The 19,078-nt window shown below is 31.9% G+C and overlaps 5 protein-coding genes across 5 annotated transcripts; 4 read left to right on the top strand and 1 right to left on the bottom strand.

Annotated features, from left to right (window-relative positions):
• Positions 1-1,288: 1,288 nt before the first annotated feature.
• Positions 1,289-4,118, top strand: LOC149498705 (uncharacterized). The gene is made up of 5 exons (XM_089718035.1): positions 1,289-1,392; positions 1,506-1,632; positions 2,222-2,379; positions 2,915-3,171; positions 3,269-4,118. Exons 1-5 carry the CDS (start codon positions 1,386-1,388, stop codon positions 3,980-3,982), a joined length of 1,263 nt encoding a protein of 420 aa, XP_089574161.1. The 5' UTR covers positions 1,289-1,385; the 3' UTR covers positions 3,983-4,118.
• A 3,193-nt stretch (positions 4,119-7,311) lies between these two features.
• Positions 7,312-10,306, top strand: LOC149498704 (uncharacterized). Its single transcript, XM_089717308.1, has 5 exons — positions 7,312-7,641; positions 7,754-7,880; positions 8,453-8,613; positions 9,131-9,387; positions 9,473-10,306. Exons 1-5 carry the CDS (start codon positions 7,635-7,637, stop codon positions 10,184-10,186), a joined length of 1,266 nt encoding a protein of 421 aa, XP_089573434.1. The 5' UTR covers positions 7,312-7,634; the 3' UTR covers positions 10,187-10,306.
• An 897-nt stretch (positions 10,307-11,203) lies between these two features.
• On the top strand, positions 11,204-13,878 carry LOC105629360 (thylakoid lumenal P17.1 protein). The gene is made up of 4 exons (XM_012210936.4): positions 11,204-11,586; positions 11,662-11,698; positions 13,060-13,143; positions 13,587-13,878. Exons 1-4 carry the CDS (start codon positions 11,290-11,292, stop codon positions 13,637-13,639), a joined length of 471 nt encoding a protein of 156 aa, XP_012066326.1. The 5' UTR covers positions 11,204-11,289; the 3' UTR covers positions 13,640-13,878.
• A 218-nt stretch (positions 13,879-14,096) lies between these two features.
• On the top strand, positions 14,097-16,905 carry LOC105629359 (strigolactones hydrolase CXE15). Its single transcript, XM_012210935.4, has 2 exons — positions 14,097-15,070; positions 16,486-16,905. Exons 1-2 carry the CDS (start codon positions 14,142-14,144, stop codon positions 16,790-16,792), a joined length of 1,236 nt encoding a protein of 411 aa, XP_012066325.2. The 5' UTR covers positions 14,097-14,141; the 3' UTR covers positions 16,793-16,905.
• A 793-nt stretch (positions 16,906-17,698) lies between these two features.
• LOC105629358 (large ribosomal subunit protein bL12cz) lies at positions 17,699-18,508 on the bottom strand. Its single transcript, XM_012210934.4, has one exon. It carries the CDS (start codon positions 18,426-18,428, stop codon positions 17,862-17,864), a length of 567 nt encoding a protein of 188 aa, XP_012066324.3. The 5' UTR covers positions 18,429-18,508; the 3' UTR covers positions 17,699-17,861.
• Between the last annotated feature and the right edge of the window lie 570 nt (positions 18,509-19,078).

The raw sequence follows: 19,078 nt of genomic DNA, 5'->3' as shown, positions 1-19,078 counted from the left end.
GGATGCTGAATTCTCAAGGCTGTTAGATGAAGAAGAAAAATTAGAGGCTGAAATTCGACGCTTAATTACCCAGAAGGAGGAGCTTCTTGTTCATAAGAAATCAGTTGCAGGACAGCTGGAAAAGGTCAATCAAGAAACAGCTGAAGATTTGGAAGAATTGCAAAGTCTGAAAGAGGAAATGAAGCAGGCCAACACTGAATGGCTTGGAGCAAAAGAAAAACTGGAGCTAGTTAACGTCCATTGGAAACTCTTGAAGGGGAACCTGAAGAAAAAGGTTTAGATTCCTGAGGACATAGCTTCAGTGTATGCAGTCTTTTTTCTTATGTTTCATGCTGAACTGAACCTGAAGTTTGGTTAAGTTTTTCAATTGATATTTTCTTCTGTTAATGAAACCATTTCTTCTATTTCTTCGTAGAAGACAGTAGGAAAACTCAAACTTGACTCTTTATACAAGCTGAGGTTAAGTCATTATCTTTCGGGTTCCCGTTTCATTTTATAACATTATCCATATTTTGTTGAATATATTAGAATTTCACATTGCTCCTCAAAGTCCAAACCTAGGGTTCAGGCCCTATATTTCCATATTGATTATTTAGAATTAATTTATAAATACTTATTAGGATAACAGTCGTTATAATTTATTTAGAAATGAATATTAAATGAAATGAATTACATGTTGTTAATTTTGGTCTTAACATCAGAAAGAATTAGAAGATTCACTTGTGGAATTACCTTAAAAAATAACAATTTTCTTGTATAATTCATGTGAATGAAATGAATTGATTGTTAATATATGACGGCCGAACTTAGTTTTAAAATTTTTCTGAAATCGACTTAATAAAATATCGAAAATTTTACGTTTCGCTCATAAAATATTGAATTTTTCTCTATTTCGCGCCTATATATTTTTTCTTATTCCACCACTGTTAATATATTTCTCAATATTTACTTTCTTATAATAAATTGATAGCATACTTTGTCCTTCCCTCACTCAAATTTTTTATTATTGTAATTTGGTTTTAAGTTGAGGAAATAACTCCCTCTATATATATATATAAAAGAAGGTACATATACCCTCCAACTGAAGGGGAAAAGATTGATATTCTTTTTGTTTGAGGAGGCAAGAATAAAGAAATGGACAGATTAAAGAAAAAGAAAGGGAATGGCAAGAAATTAGGTAAAGGGAACAAAAAAAGATAAATAAATGGCAATTCCTTTTTATCATCAAAAAGCAAAAGAAAGGAATCATTAAAATGGAAAAGTGAGAGATGGGAAAGAATAAGAGAGCTATATATATATATATATATATCTATGGCAGAAGAATGTTTATTATCATATGATTGTGAAGAACTTTGCATTTAGAGCCAAAAGTCATTAATTAAGCTATGGCAGGTATATATGAAATTTTCTATTTTATCATATCATAGCCAAAAGCTTTTTTTTTTTTTTTTTTAATTTGTTCACATTTTCTTTTTCCAAATTTTGTTGCTAATTTCTTGTTGCAGCTAAAAAAACTACTGGTAATGTGGGTGAGCTTGCTTCATCGAAATTCCAATGGAGAATTCAAAATTTTTCCAAAATTACTGACAAGAAACTGTATTCAGATATATTCAATGTTGGTGCCTCTAAATGGTATAATTTCTTGGCTACCTGTAGCTAATATTATTAGATTAAGCACTTGGTTAGTTTGTTTCAACTGAATTCAACTAGATTAAACGGAATAAATAGAATTTTTGAATAAAAAAAAAAAAAACTAATTTAACTAAACCAGTTCGATTTTATTTTTTTTATTATGGCTTTTTTTTTTTTTTTGTTAGATCAATTTAGGTTTTAAAATATTTGGATTTCCCGGTTTAATATAATAAAAACCGAACTAAACAGAAGATTTTTAATTTTTTCTAGCAAAAATAAAATCAAACTGAATCATATAATTCAATTCCATTGTTTTTTTTCGTGTTTTGTTGACTCTTAAAAATTATATTATGGATCAGAATCTAAGTTGCATTGGCTCAACGAATATAAGTTTGTAATATAATTTTTTATGCATGAAAAACTGATTTTTTTAAAAAAAAAAACAAAGCCTAAATTATTATTCATTAATCAGAGAAAGTTCTTTTTTTTTTTTTCTAATTCAAAATTATTATTTGCAGTAACATTTCCAAAATTGATACTTAATGTCTTCTTGTTAAATATCTTCTTGTTTTTGTTGTTTTTTTATTAGGCGTTTGCTTGTTTTCCCAAAAGGAAACCAAGTAGATTATCTGTCAATATATCTGGCCGTTGCTGATTCAGCAAATTTGCCTTCTGGATGGAGCAGAAAAGCAAATTTTAGTTTGGCAGTTATTAATCAATCCAATAGCAAGTCTACAGTCAGAAAAGGTAATTGATTTAAATTTAAGTTCCCTTTTTTTAGGTCCGAGGAAAATATTTTTTGCACAACTTGTATCAGGCACAACTACCGTGCAAAACGGGTGAAAGGATTGTAATTTCCTTCGAGAATGTTAATTAAATAGTTTTAATGTTACCGATATTATCTAGGGTTTGAAATTGTAATAAAACATTTATTGTGTCTGGCACAAAGGCTAGCAGCTCTCTAATACAATAACTCCCTATAACTAATCTTTATGAAAATGTACAAAAGTTTCTATGTTGATTATCAACAAGTATTCTATTATGCTAATTAATTAGATGTGATCTTATTGAACTTTTTACTAATGTAAAGAGCGGACGATTTCAGGTTCGAATTTATCGACAGGAGGAGGATACCCTTTGTAATTATATCTAATACATATCTTAGTTGACATGAAAATAATGCATAACCTATTTTGATATTATTTATGTTCACGTCTTGAATTCTGGTGAGGCTAAGCCAATACTATATATATGTGGCTTAAACTTTATGTATATTTTGCAGAAACAACACATGAATTCAATGCAAAAGAAGCTGATTGGGGTTTTACATCTTTTGTTCCTCTTAGCAAAATAAGAGATCCTAAAGAAAATTATCTTGTGGACGATACTCTTATAATAGAAGCTGAAGTTACTGTCAGCAATATTATGCATCCTTCAGTATCAGTCGAGCCAAAAAAACCTAAACAACAAAGCATCCAGGCACCACCTCCTCCTCCACCACCTCCTCCAGTGATCGCTAAGGAAAAGGAACTTCCAAAGGTAATTCTTTCCATTAAAAGACAAGTTTTCTTGAATTTTCTTTCTGAAAAGAAAATAACAGTTTTTTTTTTTTTTCTTTTTTTGGCTACCGTGATAGGATCCTTCCGTCGAGCCTAAAGATTCCTCCCAAGATGTGCAAACTAAATCTAAGAATATCCTAACAGAGCTTTCAAGCAGAACTACAACCCAAAGCTCATCTTCAACAGATGATATTTCAGTTTCACCTCAGCCTGATAATTTGCAGCAACAAAATGAAGCATTGGCAGGATTCTTTAACATGTCATTAGAGGCTATCCAACAGGCCAACGTCTTTGGCAATATTGAAGAAATAATCCGTACACTTATTCCAAATACAAACGATTTGCAAAAGAAAACAGTTCTTGAAGATCTTGCCTCTCGATTAAAAGAGTTTCAAGAAATAATCCCTACTGCTAAAGCCACTGTAGAAGCAGCTGAGAATCGTAGAAAATCTCTTCTGGAGAAAACAACAAAGCTTGACTCAAAATTAGCAGAAAGTCGAGAGAAACTTAGTTCCTTGGATTCTGAGCTCTCAAAGATTTCAAATGAAGTGAAGAAAATTGAGGCTGAAATTCAACGGTTAACTGCTGAGAAAGAGAAGCTTCTCGTCGAAAAGAAAAAAGTTGTTGCTCAGCTGGAGAAAGCTAATCCAGAAGCATTAAAAGACTTGGAAGAATGGAAAAAGCTTGAAGAGGAAATGAAGCAAGCTAATGCTGAGTGGCTTGGAGCAAAAGAGAAATCAGCATTGGCTAATATTCGTTGGAAACTTTACAAGGAGGAGTTAGGTCTTTGAAATGCTAAATCATTGAATTTATTCATTTATTGAATTTAATTTATAATATCATTGAAATAAATTATTGTGTTTTATAATTTCAAAAAAATAATGGATTTATTTTAACTATCATGAATAAAATTTTAGTTTAAAATTACTTTTTGGTTGCAGTTTCTTCCCATTCCTCTTTTTCTTTTTTCTTTTTTTTTTTTTTCTTTCTAATCTTATATTTTGACAATTTAGTTAACTAACAAGAGGATTATATAATTAGAAATAGAAAGTGATAAAATATAAGTGCTATTAAAATTAATTTTTAAAATTGGAGATCTTATTTCGAAATCTCACATGTTGCGAAAAGTGTACACATATATATTAAAGGGGTTATACTTATCGAAACCGGATTTATTGCTCCACTCATAAATCAAAGCAATGAATATATGTATTTTTAAGAATTGTTTTTTTTTTTTTCCCGGTGCATGGTCAGAAATCTCTTCATTTCAATAAAAACTCTTACTTTCATTGATTTGGTCTATGAATAAGGACATAGAACCGATTTAGGCAAATCAATCCCATTACAAAGAATGTTATGAAAAGTATATGTTTATATATTATTATATTAGAGATTAAATGTTCCTAGAGCCTATAGCCCAGACCAAATCAACGGCAATAAAAATTTTTAAAACTGTTTTTTTTTTCAATGAATAATCAGACAAAAATTTATTTTTCCATTAGATTACTCCACACTCACACTAAAAGATAAAAATAATATTTTAAAATCATTAATATTTTATTTAAATATATAATATTTAATGACGATGAAAAATTAATAAATTAATTTTACAAAATACAACTTTTAATTAATATATTTACCAAGGATGTCTTGGGAACTAGACTAGGCCTGAATTGAAAATCACAGTCGAAAATGGCAGGACCAAACCAGCAGTAAAACATAAACGAGAGACTGACTCCACTCCACATATTCCCTCTCTCTATCCATGGCTGCTCTTTTTTCTTGCTGTTCTCTCCACTGTTTCTCGTCTCTCTTTCCTTCCCCTTCTTCTTCGCTTCCAACTTCTCATTTTCTTCCACAATTACTCTCAGCAAAACCAGAATTCCCCTCTCTTTCCCGTTTCTGCTTCAGCCACGGAGAATTCCTTGACCGACCCACAAATCTCCCAGAAACAAAAATACAAAATTAACCTTGTTTCAAGCAATAGACACCTTGGCTCCAGCCTCTTCAAGCTGTTTCTTAGCCTCCTCTGCCTCTTCCTTTGAAACTCCTTCTTTGAACTTCTTAGGCAAGCCTTCAATCAAGTCCTTAGCTTCTTTCAAATTGGTCATTTATAAAAATTTAAGAATCAAATTGAGCATTTATCTTAATTGGAATTAGAAGAAGCGATCCATACGAAGACGAGTTGGCAACGAATGAGCCTTATTGATGGCTAATCATCATTAATAAATTAATGGACTCTAAAAGAAATTTTAATTGATAAAATAAATTACATAGTATTGATTGATAAAATAAAAAGGGATTGACCAAATTAAAAAAAATATAAAAATTCAAACTTTGTTTAGTAATTTAGTCTTCATGATTGATAGCTTGATGAATGCAAAATAAATATTACTAATAATTTATGGATGTTTATTAAGTTTAAGCGTCAAAATACGATGTTACTCATTTTTCTTTCCTTTAAAAAATAAAAAATTTTGTTCATTTCCTGATATGTCGCCACGTGCACATCCTAACAAAAGAAAGCTTTACGGTCAACGGATTGGAGAGGAACTTTCAAACAAACAAAACACTCTAACGTTCCTCGGCTTCAAATTTGAATCTAAACCATCCTAACCGTCCATCTAATCTCTTTTAACCATCCGATCATTCCCGTCACACATCTCTCCAAACTCCCCCCATTTTCCCTCAAAAACACTTTATTTCAAATCTCTACTGCTCCTCTCTCACTCTCGCCCTCTCAAAATTTTCTCCCCATCCAAACAGCTGCCCGTCACCCTTTAAATCTTTATTACCTCCCTAAATTCCGATTTCATCCCCAAAATCTTGCGCTAGGTTTTCCTTTGGCATAAAAAACTTAACGCTTCACTTTTTCTCTTACTAAAGAATAAGAGAGCTATATATATATATATCTATGGCAGAAGAATGTTTATTATCATATGATTGTGAAGAACTTTGCATTTAGAGCCAAAAGTCATTAATTAAGCTATGGCAGGTATATATGAAATTTTTCTGGTCTGTTGGATAAGAGGATGGGGAAGAGAGAGTGAGGGTTCTTGTTGAGGAAAGAGATGCTGCCATTTTTCTGGTCTGTTGGATAATGGGAGAGTGAGAGACGAAGAGAGTGAGGTTTGGAGAAGAAGGATAGGATAAGAAAAGAAGAAGGTTTGTGCCTTTATGTGACAGAGGCGTTAATGTTATGGGTTGTATATAATTTTGATGGACCGAATTATCCTCTTGAACATTGCCATGTTACCTTTTTGGTTGGATTGGCCCATTGGGCTTGTGTTAATAGAAAGGATAAACTCTTGATCTGATTCTTTAATTTTACTGAATATTCAATTTGATACAAAAATTAACTTAAAGACATAATTCTTAATTTATAATTAACTAATTTTTGAATTAATTTAAATTTTTTATAATCAGTTTGTCTCGTTCTTTAAAAAAAAAATAAATATAAAAATATTTTAAATAATAAAATTGATATTTTATTACTTTTATTAAAAAAATATGTTAAATTACTTACAAATTCAAATTTTACGTCGTAGATTTTAGTTCAAATTGGTCATTTATAAAAATTTAAAAATCAAATTGAGCATTTATCTTAATTGGAATTAGAAGAAGCGATCCATACGAAGACGAGTTGGCAACGAATGAGCTTATTGATGGCTAATCATCATTAATAAATTAATGGACTCGAAAAGAAATTCTAATTGATAAAAAAATACATAATTTTGATTGACAAAATAAAAAAGGATTGACCAAATTAAAAAAAAAAAAGTAAAAATTCAAACTTTGTTTAGTAATTTAGTATTCATGATTGATAGCTTGATGAATGCAAAATAAATATTACTAATAATTTATGGATGTTTATTAAGTTTAAGCATCAAAATACGATGTTACTCATTTTTCTTTCCTTAAAAAAATGAAAAATTTTGTTCATTTCCTGATATGTCGCCACGTGCACATCCTAACAAAAGAAAGCTTTACAGTCAACGGATTGTAGTGGAACTTTCAAACCAACAAAACACTCTAACGTTCCTCGGCTTCAAATTTGAATCTAAACCATCCTAACCGTCCATCTAATCTCTTTTGACCATCCGATCATTCCCGTCACACATCTCTCCAAACTCCCCCCATTTTCCCTCAAAAACACTTCATTTCAAATCTCTACTGCTCCTCTCTCACTCTCGCCCTCTCAAAATTTTCTCCCCATCCAAACAGCTGCCCGTTACCCTTTAAATCTTTATTACCTCCCTAAATTCCTATTTCATCCCCAAAATCTTGCCCTAAGTTTTCCACTGGCATAAAAAAGTTAACGCTTCAACTTTTTCTCTTACTAAAGAACAAGAGAGCTATATATATATCTATGGCAGAAGAATGGTTAATATCATATGATTGTGAAGAACTTTGCATTTAGAGCCAAAAGTCATTAATTAAGCTATGGCAGGTATATATGAAATTTTCTATTTGATCATATCATAGCCAAAAGCTTTTTTTTTTTTTTTTTAATTTGTTCAGATTTTCTTTTTCCAAATTTTGTTGCTAATTTCTTGTTGCAGATATCAAAACTACTGGTAATGTGGTTGAGCTTGTTTCATCGAAATTCCAATGGAGAATTAAAAAATTTTCCGACATTACTGACAAGGAACTGTATTCAGATATATTCAATGTTGGTGCCTCTAAATGGTATAATTTCTTGGCTACCTGTAGCTAATATTACTAGAATAAGCACTTGGGTTAGTTTGTTTCAAATGAATTAAACTAGATTAAACGGAATAAACAGAATTTTTGAATAAAAAAAAACTAATTTAACTAAACCAGTTCGATTTGATTTTTTTTTTTTTAGTTAGATCAATTTAGGTTTTAAAATATTTGGATTTCCCGATTTAATATAATAAAAACCGAACTAAACAGGAAATTTTTAATTTTTTCTATCAAAACTAAAATCAAACTGAATCATATAATTCAATTCCATTGGTTTTTTTCTGTTTTGTTGAGTCCTAAATATTATATTATGGGTCAAAATCTATGAGTAGTTGCATTGGCTCAACGAATATAAGTTTGTAATATAATTTTTTATGCATGAAAAACTGAATTTTTTTTAAAAAAACAAAGCCTAAATTATCATTCATTAATCAGTGAAAGTTCTTATTTTGTTTAATTCAAAATTATTATTTGCAGTAACAATTCCTAAATTGATACTTAATGTCTTCTTGTTAAATATCTTCCTATTTTTGTTGTTTTTGTAAATTTATCAGGCGTTTGCTTGTTTACCCAAAAGGAATCAAAGTAGATGATTATCTGTCAATATTTCTGGCTGCTGCTGATGCAACAAATTTGCCTTCTGGATGGAGCAGAAAAGCAAATTATAGTTTGGCAGTTATTAATCAATCCAATAGCAAGTCTACAGTCAGAAAAGGTAATTGATTTAACTTTAAGTTCCCTTTTTATTAGGTCCAAGGAAAACATTTTTTGCACAGTTAGACACAGCTACCGTGCAAAACGGGTGAAATGATTATAATGTCCTTCGAGAATGTTGATTAATTAGTTTTAATGTTACCGATATTATCTAGGGTGAAATTGAAATAAAACATGTATTGTGTCTGGTGTAACCTGCGCCGTTTAGTAGGCTAGCACCTCTCTAATACAATCACTCCCTCTAACTAATCTTTATGAAAATGTATAAAAGTTTCTAAATTGAATTATCAACAAGTATTCTATTATGCTAATTAATCAGAAGTGGTCTTATTGGACTTTTTACTAATGTAAAGAGCGGATGATTTCAGATCCGAATTTATCGACAGGAGGAGGATTTACCCTCTGTAATTATATCTAATGCATAACCGATTTTGATATTATACATGTTCACGTCTTGAATTCTGGTGAGGCTAAGCCAATACTATATATATGGCTTAAACTTTATGTATATTTTGCAGAATCAACAGATGAATTCAATGCAAAAGCAATTAATTGGGGTTACAGATCTTTTGTTCCTCTTAGGAAAATAAGAGATCCTAAAGAAAATTATCTTGTGGACGATACTCTTATAATAGAAGTTGAACTTACTGTCAGCGATGTTATGCATCCTTCAGTAACAGTCGAGCCAAAAAAACCTGAACAACAAAGCATCCAGGCACCACCACCTCCTCCACCACCTCCTCCAGTGATCGCTAAGGAAAAGGAACTTCCAAAGGTAATTCTTTCCATTAAAAGACAAGTTTTCTTGAATTTTCTTTCTGAAAAGAAAATAACATTTTTTTTTTTGGCTGCCATGACAGGATCCTTCCGTCGAGCCTAAAGAATCCTCCCAAGATGTGCAAACTAAATCTAAGAATCTCCTAACAGAGCTTTCAAGCAGAACTACAGCCCAAAGATCATCTTCAACCGATGATATTTCAGTTTCACCTCAGCCTCATAATTTGCAGCAACAAAATGAAGCATTGGCAGGATTCTTTAACATGTCATTAGAGGCTATCCAACAGGCTAACGTCTTTGGCAATATTGAAGAAATAATCCGTACACTTATTCCAAGTACAAACGATTTGCAAAAGAAAACAGTTCTTGAAGATCTTGCCTCTCGATTAAAAGAATTTCCAGAAATAATCCCTACTGCTAAAGCCACTGTAGAAGCAGCTGAGAATCGTAGAAAATCTCTTCCGGAGAAAACAACAAAGCTTGATTCAAAATTAGCAGAAAGTCGAGAGAAACTTAGTTCCTTGGATTCTGAGCTCTCAAAGATTTCAAATGAAGTGGAGAAAATTGAGGCTGAAATTCAACGGTTAACTGCTGAGAAAGAGAAGCTTCTCGTCGAAAAGAAAAATGTTGTTGCTCAGCTGGAGAAAGCTAATCCAGAAGCATTAAAAGACTTGGAAGAATGGAAAAAGCTTGAAGAGGAAATGAAGCAAGCTAATGCTGAGTGGCTTGCAGCAAAAGAGAAATCAGCATTAGCTAATATTCGTTGGAAACTTTACAAGGAGGAGTTAGGTCTTTGAAATGCTTAATGTCCCTTTTAATGAATTGAATTATGCAATCTTTTTTTCTTTTGGATTGAATTTATTCATTTTATTGTGCTTAATTTATAATATCATTGAAATAAATATTATGTTTTATAATTTCAAAAAAATAATGGATTTATTTTAATTATCATGAATGAGGAGGGAGCTAGGTTTAATTTCAGCATGTGAATAAAAATTTTAGTTTAAAATTACTTTTTGATTACAATTTCTTCCCATTCCTCTTTTTCCTTTTTCTTTTTTTTAGTTTACTTTCTAATCTTATAGTTGACAAATTAGTTAATTAACAAGAGGGTTATATAATTAGAAATAGAAAGTGATAAAATATAAGTACTATTAAAATTAATTTTTAAAATTGGAAATCTTAGTTCGAAATCTCACATATTGCGAAAAGTGTAAATATATATATTAAGGAGATTATACTTATTGAGACCGGATCTATTGCTCCACTGATAAATCAAATCAATGAAAATATGTATTTTTAAGAATTGTTATTATTTTATCTTCTTTTTTCTCGGTTCATGGTCAGAAATTTCTTCGTTTCAATAAAAATTTTTATTTTTATTGGTTTGGTCCATGAATAGAGACATGAAACCGATCTACGCAAGTCAATCCATTACAAAGAATGTTATGAAAAGTGTATGTTTATAGGTTATTATATTAGAGATTAAATGTGCCTAGAGCCTATCTATAGCCCGGACCAAATCAGTGACAATAAAAATTTTTAAAACTGTTTTTATTTTTTTATTTCAATAAATAACCCGAACAAAAATTTATTTTTCCATTAGATTACTCCATACTCACACTAAAAGATAAAAATGATATTTTAAAATCATTAATATTTTATTTAAAATATATAATATTTAATGACAATGAAAAATTAATAAATTAATTTTACAAAATACAACTTTTAATTAATGTATTTCAATGTAATAAAAGGACTAAATAATAATTTACCAAGGATGTCTTGGGAACTAGACTAGGCCTGAATTGAAAATCATAGTCGAAAATGGCAGGACCAAACCAGTAGTAAAACATAAACGAGAGACTGACTCCACTCCACATATCCCCCCTCTCTATCCATGGCTGCTTTTTTTTCTTGCCGTTCTATCCACTGTTTCTCGTCTCTCTTTCCTTCCCCTTCTTCTTCGCTTCCAACTACTCATTTTCTTCCACAATTTCTCTCAGCAAAACCAGAATTCCCCTCTCTTTCCCGTTTCTGCTGCAGCCACGGAGAATTCCTTGACCGACCCACAAATTTCTTTCTCCACCCAATTTTCTTGTTCAGTGGCTTCGAAAGGCCTTTGGATACCCAAACTGCTCTCGCAACAGTCAGTGTCCTTGCCGCCATTTCTCTCTCCCTCTTCTTGGGCCTCAAGGCAATTTCCCATTTTTCCTTTCCCTTCGTTTGATGCATTTATCCCGAGTATTAATTCCTTTTATGGGTTTTGCAGGGAGATCCTGTGCCTTGTGATAGGTGCGCCGGAAATGGTAATTCTTTCTCTTTCTCTTTGACTTTGTCTCGCTTTCTAGCTCTTCTAGTTGTATTGTATGCATTGAAAGCTACTTCCTGTTTAATTATGAATAACGATAAAAATTGCAAGTGGATTATGAGTAGGAATAAATTTTATTCCATCAAAATTTTCCAAGCATGCCTTTTTAGTGAAGTTCATGCTATTATAATAGCTAATTAATTGGTAATTTTTAATTTTTTTTCTTACTGTAGTTCCTGTCAAACTCTAATGATTTAAGCCTATTTCATTATCTGGCATACCTGTGCTTGAAAGCTCCTATTTTAGATGATTATTAAATGTATATTGTTAAGGTGTATAACTAGCAACTTTACAGGATCTGAGTTCATCATCCCAAGTCATAGACATTGATCAACATTTTATCTTCGAATAGTATGCAGAACTGTTGTAAGCGCTATTCAAAATAATAGGCTTAATTTGAACCATGATCATTAAACTTATCGTTACATTTTAGCATAATCACAAGAATTCATTTTGTTTTAGAAAAATCACTTATCTTTGATTTCATTTTATTTCAAGATCGTCATTTTCAAATTTCAAATTTTTATGTGTTAACTGAATAAGAAAGTTCTATATCATATAAACTATACTTAAAAAAGAATTGTACTTTGTTATCATGTAAACATTTTTTAGCTGAATTCGACCAAAATCTAGCTGTAGTAATGTGTTGACGTTAACGAATTTGAGAGTATTGATAAAAATTGGAAGTTAATGAATGTGTTGAAGTCCAAAAAGTAGTAGCTTCAACCATGAACTGTTGTGATTTCTTAGTACTTTGCCTGCAATGCATAAGAAAGTACTAGTATTATAAATTGCTAACCTCATCCATTTTGATGTTTGTAGACTGATTTTTCTTCTTCTTCCTTCTAAAGTGTGCCAAATTATTGCATGACCTCAAGATAGCACAAAGATGCATTCGTAACATCTCTGTGCTATGTATAAAGGTCTACATACGCTCCTGCACTAATGCCTCCCTCTCTCTCTGTGCTCTGGGTCGTGCAGAGTTGGGGAGGAAGCAAACTTAATAACACTTACAGATTATTATTGCAGTTCAGTTGCCAAAATATTAAGTGGAATGAACTCAGTTTCAGGGTTTGTTCTTTCAAAGTGACCAGTTTGAGTACATTAATTTCATAATTGGGTTACGTATCACTGAAATGAGTCGGTCTAAAATGGTCAACTTTTATGTATACATTGTTTTTGGAAATTAAACCAGCCTTGTATTTTATCAAGGTTATACATTTCTGCTCATCATATTCATTGATTACTAGATGGTATTGAGTGAGAACCACTGGTTATAATGATTATTAATGTTAACAGGCGGCACAAAATGTGTGTTTTGCAATGATGGCAAGATGAAGCAAGAAACAGGACTGGTAGATTGTAGGGTGTGCAAGGGTGCAGGTATTACTTCCCAAGTTCAAATACATATGAAACTGTTGTAACTTGTAAGCACAAGGAGTACCAAGTGATATCTTATATATTGATCTACCCGATGAATTTACTGTGTGACATGTAGAAGAATCAGTTTATGCTTGCTTTAAGTCTGATTTTGCTTGTTTACAACAAGTTAGTTCACTGTTTGCGCACTGATTATAGTTATTACCGTTGAGGTCACCTATTTAAAGTAAATTTTGCACAGGCAAAATGGAATATGGCTTTCATTAAAAATGATATTCTTTTAGTACTAATTGGTTCTTGATCGTGATGTTAGAAGTGATTTCTCATTTTGTTTAAGTTTTAAATTCCATTATGTAGGACATTTTGGATATTGAAGTACTTGAAATGTATTTGGGCCTTCTATCTGCTTATTTTTTCCAATTTGTAATCTTGTTGCGTCTTTGTAGGATTAATACTATGCAAGAAATGTGGAGGTTCTGGATATTCTAGACGCCTATGAGCTTGAGTTCAGCTCTGCAGTCTGCACCAATCACATATTTTTGACCCAGAAACAAATTTACTGAAGCTTCAATTCTTTGCCAGACCTTGTTTTATTCTTTTTCCCCCTCTATATTCTGTAAATTATTTCCCTTCCCTTGTGTCCAATTTGTGATTATAATGAAGTCTCCATGACTGTAATGTTACTGACTCTAATACAACTCTTTGTTTGAATTTGACATCAATCAATTTTTAAAGCCATCTCCAGCTGGTTAGATAATTTCCAAAGAAAATGATGTTATTGAGTTTCTACCTTTTGTACTTTTTTTTTTCTTTTAATGAGAGCTGAGATTGAAAACGAATAATTTATATAACTGATTCCAAGAACTAAGGTTTGGTTGTTATTATCTTTTTCTTTTTATTTTTCGTATTCTTCAACTGGAAAAATTCTTGAAATATTGATAAATTGGCTGTTTAAAAGGAAAAATAATTTCTCTGTATAGTAGTATGCTTCTTTACGAAGGATGTGGAAGAGCAATACTGATTTTTCTTCTAGAGGCAGATTTTCAGAGACCATCCAATCTTATCAATCACCCGCTCCTTTAGAAACGCAAAGATACAAAAAACAACAGGACATAGACAAACCTCGTAAAGATGACACACCCTCTAACCGAAAGCCACCTCTGTTTTTAACTCTTTCTTTGTTGTTTCTTTCTTTCTTTCCTTCCTTTGCCTTCTATATTTCATCCCCCAAATGCTTCATTTTTCCCTCACTAACACCCACAAAAATGTCTGACTCTGCTCCTTATGAGGTGGATGAATGCAGAGGAGTCCTTCGCGTTTACAGCGACGGCTCTATCTGGCGTTCTACTGAGCCAAGCTTTAAGGTTCCTGTGCATGACGATGGTTCTGTTCTATGGAAAGATGTCCTTTTTGATCCTTTGCATAATCTTCACCTCCGCCTCTACAAGCCAGCTTCACCTTCTTCTTCCGCTAAGCTACCAATCTTTTATTACATCCATGGCGGCGGTTTTTGCATTGGTTCTCGAACTTGGCCTAACTGTCAAAACTACTGCTTTAAGCTTGCTTTGGAGCTTCAAGCTGTGATAATTTCTCCAGACTACCGATTAGCGCCAGAAAACCGGCTTCCGGCTGCTATTGAGGACGGGTTCATGGCTGTGAAATGGCTTCAAGCTCAGGCTCTGGCCGAGGCGGCGGATTCGTGGCTGACTGAGGCGGCAGATTTTGGTAAGGTTTTTATTTCTGGTGATTCCGCCGGTGGGAATATTGGTCATAATTTGGCTGTTCAGCTTGGGGCTGGTTCGCCGGATTTGGCTCCTGTTCGGGTGAGGGGTTATGTGCTTTTGGCTCCGTTTTTCGGTGGGACTGTTTGGTCTAAATCAGAAGCTGAAGGACCAAAAGATGCTTTCCTCAATTTGGAGCTCATTGACAGGTTTGTAAAGTACTTTTCTGCCAAAACTTCAAAACAATTGCTTGGGTGATTCATAAGTGGAAAATGTTATTATTTTGTTAAACAAATTAGTGTGGTTCTTAATTATTATTTGACAAAGTTTATCTTATAAGAATTCTCGGCTTTTCATTAATTTGATGAGCTAACGTGAGTAGCGAGATAATGACTAAAACCTTGCCATATAAAATTTTTGGTGATGACATATGAGATTATAATGCCATATATGACTCTTAAATTTTCATAGTGTTACATATAATTTAATTATTAGTTATGTTGTTATATAAATATTGATATTAATTATCATAATTGATACATATTAGTAAATAATTATAATTATTATAATATTGTAACCTATCTTTCTCAATTAAAATTACATAATATCTTAATTGTCATTCAATTATTATATTAATGTGTATTAAATAATTATAATATTATAACTTATTTTTAATTAAAAATTATCATAATTTTGATGTTGATTATCGTATTAATATGTATTATAATTTATCTTTTAAATTAGTATTATTATAATATTGATATTGAATATCATTATAATCAATTATAATTATCATTTATTATTATGAATGAAAATTTTATATTTAAAAGAATGATAGAGGAGGTTAATAGTGAAAATATTTATTAATAGTTTTAATAATAATGAATATCCAAACGTTTCAATGTTTATTTGTATTAAAATTGCAATATATATTTTTTTATTAGTTTTAATGATAATACATTGAATTGCCATTAATTGCTTATTAGTGGATTATAAGTAGAGGAAGCTCTTTGAGGTTTGATAATATCAATTTTTTTTTTTTTTTTTTTTTTTTTGTAATTTTAATAATTCTCATGCAATTTCTTTTTCACATTGATATATATTTTTTTTCTCTTCTAATTTCTATAAATCTATCAAATTAAGAAAATTTTGATAAATCATAAGAGAAAACAGTTTATATGAAATTATCATTAAGAATCTATGATTGAATTTCAATTGTCCATTTTATTTTATTTATTTCATTATTTTTAATATCATCTAAGAAAGTTTATTAATTCAATAATAAATTAAAATCAATGATTTTTAATATATATTTCCTTTTCTTTCAATTTTATTATAGACATTAATTTTTATATAATTAGTATAATGTTTTGAATTTGAAATAGATGTTTTTAATTAATAATTTTCAACAAAATTAACAAATATAAAATTATAAATAATTTAAATTATAAATTTTTTATTAATTAAATTTTATATTTTAAAATATTATCACAATATCTCTAAGATCATAAGATCATGAATAAAAATATTTACTGTGCATAGCACAAAGCATGCTTGCCAGTGTTTTATTATTTTCTTACAGCATACAACATTTTTGGATCTAACTGTGCTAAATTATGTTTAGGTTTTGGAGACTATCCATTCCCATAGGGGATACAACTGATCATCCTTTAGTGAACCCATTTGGACCACAAAGCAAGAGTCTTGAAGCAGTAGAACTTGATCCAATCTTAGTAGTGATGGGAGGAAGTGATCTGCTGAGAGATCGAGCCAAGGATTATGCAGAGAGACTGAAAGCTTGGGGAAAGAAGATCGAATACATTGAGTTTGAAGAACAACAACATGGGTTTTTCACCATTGATCCTAACTCAGAACCAGCAAGCAAGTTGATGCTAATTATCAAAACTTTCATTTCTGAAAATTCCTGCTAAAGAATTCCATCTGTAAGCTTACATATATTTTATATATGTGCTTGTCCTTCTTATTTGATCTGCAATGTTTCCTCAATTCATATGAATAAAAGTTGCAAATGTTAATGCTAAAAGGCTTTTATGATTTAACACCATGAAATTTAAGTTAAAAGCTGTGTCCATTCCAACACCCACATAAGGTTTCATGGAGAGATTACTGCTGCAAATCGAGAAACAGGATGTGGCGATTTCAATGAGAAATCAAGAAAAACAGTGAGATGAATGAGAAATCAAGAAACACAGTGAGATGAAAGCTGCTGATACCTATGTTGCACGGAAACGGGAACAAATAATTGTGAAAACAGAAAAACTAAGAATCGTGGAAATACGGGAATTTTACACGAAGAAACGTTATCTTATATGAAGAAAGGGGTATGTAGACGTGAAAACATTTCCAAAACAGAATGCCCATGGCAATATAATTTCACACGAAGAACACAATTTTACACGAACAAACGCCCATGGCAATACAATTTTCCACGAAGAAACAGTAATGTACGGGGAAATAGACAAGTAAAAACATTTCCGAAAAACGAAAATGCTCATAGCTAGATAATGCCCGTAGCTAGATGTTTTTCGAGCATGATAGGCCGATAGTATAGTCCCGAAATGGGGAATTAAAACCATGTTTAACGTTGAGGGTAACAGCAGACATAAGCGAACATTCATGCTTCTTACCCTGAAAAATACAAGAGCTGCATATTGTTTGGAGGCAAACACATTACTAAAAGAGGAAATCTGGTTTTTTGCAATTTGTCCTGTATTTTTCAACAATATCCCAGGAAATTTTTGCAGCAAAATTCACTTTCTCATTTTACTTTTTCAATAAGATTCTCAATCTGTAAAATGCTCAATGTGGGAAAAGGATTTCATGCTAATTTCTTAGATTTTACTCAAACCCATAAATCCTAAAACACTGGAAATCCACATTCAATTACAAATTCTATGAATTCAAATACATTTTTCAAATTAACAAAAATAGAACACTACAAATCTCCCCAGAAAAAAAAAATACAAAATTAACCTTGTTTCAAGCAATAGACACCTTGGCTCCAGCCTCTTCAAGCTGTTTCTTAGCCTCCTCTGCCTCTTCCTTTGAAACTCCTTCTTTGAACTTCTTAGGCAAGCCTTCAATCAAGTCCTTAGCTTCTTTCAAAGCCAAACTAGTCAATGCCCTAACCGCTTTAATCACTGCAATTCTCGCGTTAGATGGCACTTCATTGATCACCACATCGAATTCCGTCTTCTCCTCCACCGCAGCCGGTCCAGTATCCGCAGCTGCTCCTGGTGCAGCGACGACAGCGGCTGGGGCAAAGGCGGCAGCGGAGACTCCGAGCTTGTCCTGGAGGTAGTCGACCAGAGTGCGAGCTTCCTCGAGAGTTAAAGAGGAGATTTCGGTGCCGAGTTTTTCGATTTTCTCGGGAGCGGAAACGGCAGCGATGGGCCGGAGGTGGGTGGACCTGTGAGTGAGAGTGGAGGAGGCGAAATTGGAGCGGAAAGGGAATTCGACGAAGAATTGTTTAGTGGTGGTGAGTGTGGGGTAAGAGGATGGGGAAGAGAGAGTGAGGGTTCTTGTTGAGGAAAGAGATGCCGCCATTTTTCTGGTCTGTTGGATAATGGGAGAGTGAGAGACGAAGAGAGTGAGGTTTGGAAAAGAAGGATAGGATAAGAAAAGAAGAAGGTTTGTGCCTTTATGTGACGGACGTTAATGTTATGGGTTGTGTATAATTTTGATGGACCGAATTATCCTCTTGAACATTGCCATGTTACCTTTTTGGTTGGATTGGCCCATTGGGCTTGGATTAATAGTAAGGATAAACTCTTAATCTGATTCTTTAATTTTACTGAATATTCAATTTGGTCCAAAAATTAACTTAAAGCATAATTCTAAATTTATAATTAACTAATTTTTGAATTAATTTAAATTTTTTATAATCAGTTTGTCTCATTCTTTAAAAAAATAATAAATATAAAAATATTTTAGATAATAATTTTATAAAAATAAATATTAATAATAATTTATGGATGTTTATTAAGTTTAAGAATCAAAATACGATGTTACTCATTTTTCTTTCCTTAAAAAAACGAAAAAATTTGTTCATTTCCTGATATGTCGCCACGTGCACATCCTAACAAAAGAAAGCTTTACAGTCAACGGATTGGAGAGGAACTTTCAAACAAACAAAACACTCTAACGTTCCTCGGCTTCAAATTTGAATCTAAACCATCCTAACCGTCCATCTAATC

This window comes from Jatropha curcas, chromosome 1 (genome assembly GCF_041381405.1).
Source record: "Jatropha curcas cultivar XTBG-Jc1 chromosome 1, XTBG_Jcur_1.0, whole genome shotgun sequence".
In the NCBI taxonomy this organism is placed as follows: Eukaryota; Viridiplantae; Streptophyta; class Magnoliopsida; order Malpighiales; family Euphorbiaceae; genus Jatropha; species Jatropha curcas.
Note: the sequence above shows the minus strand (reverse complement) of the source record. Positions and strands in the feature narration are given on the sequence as shown.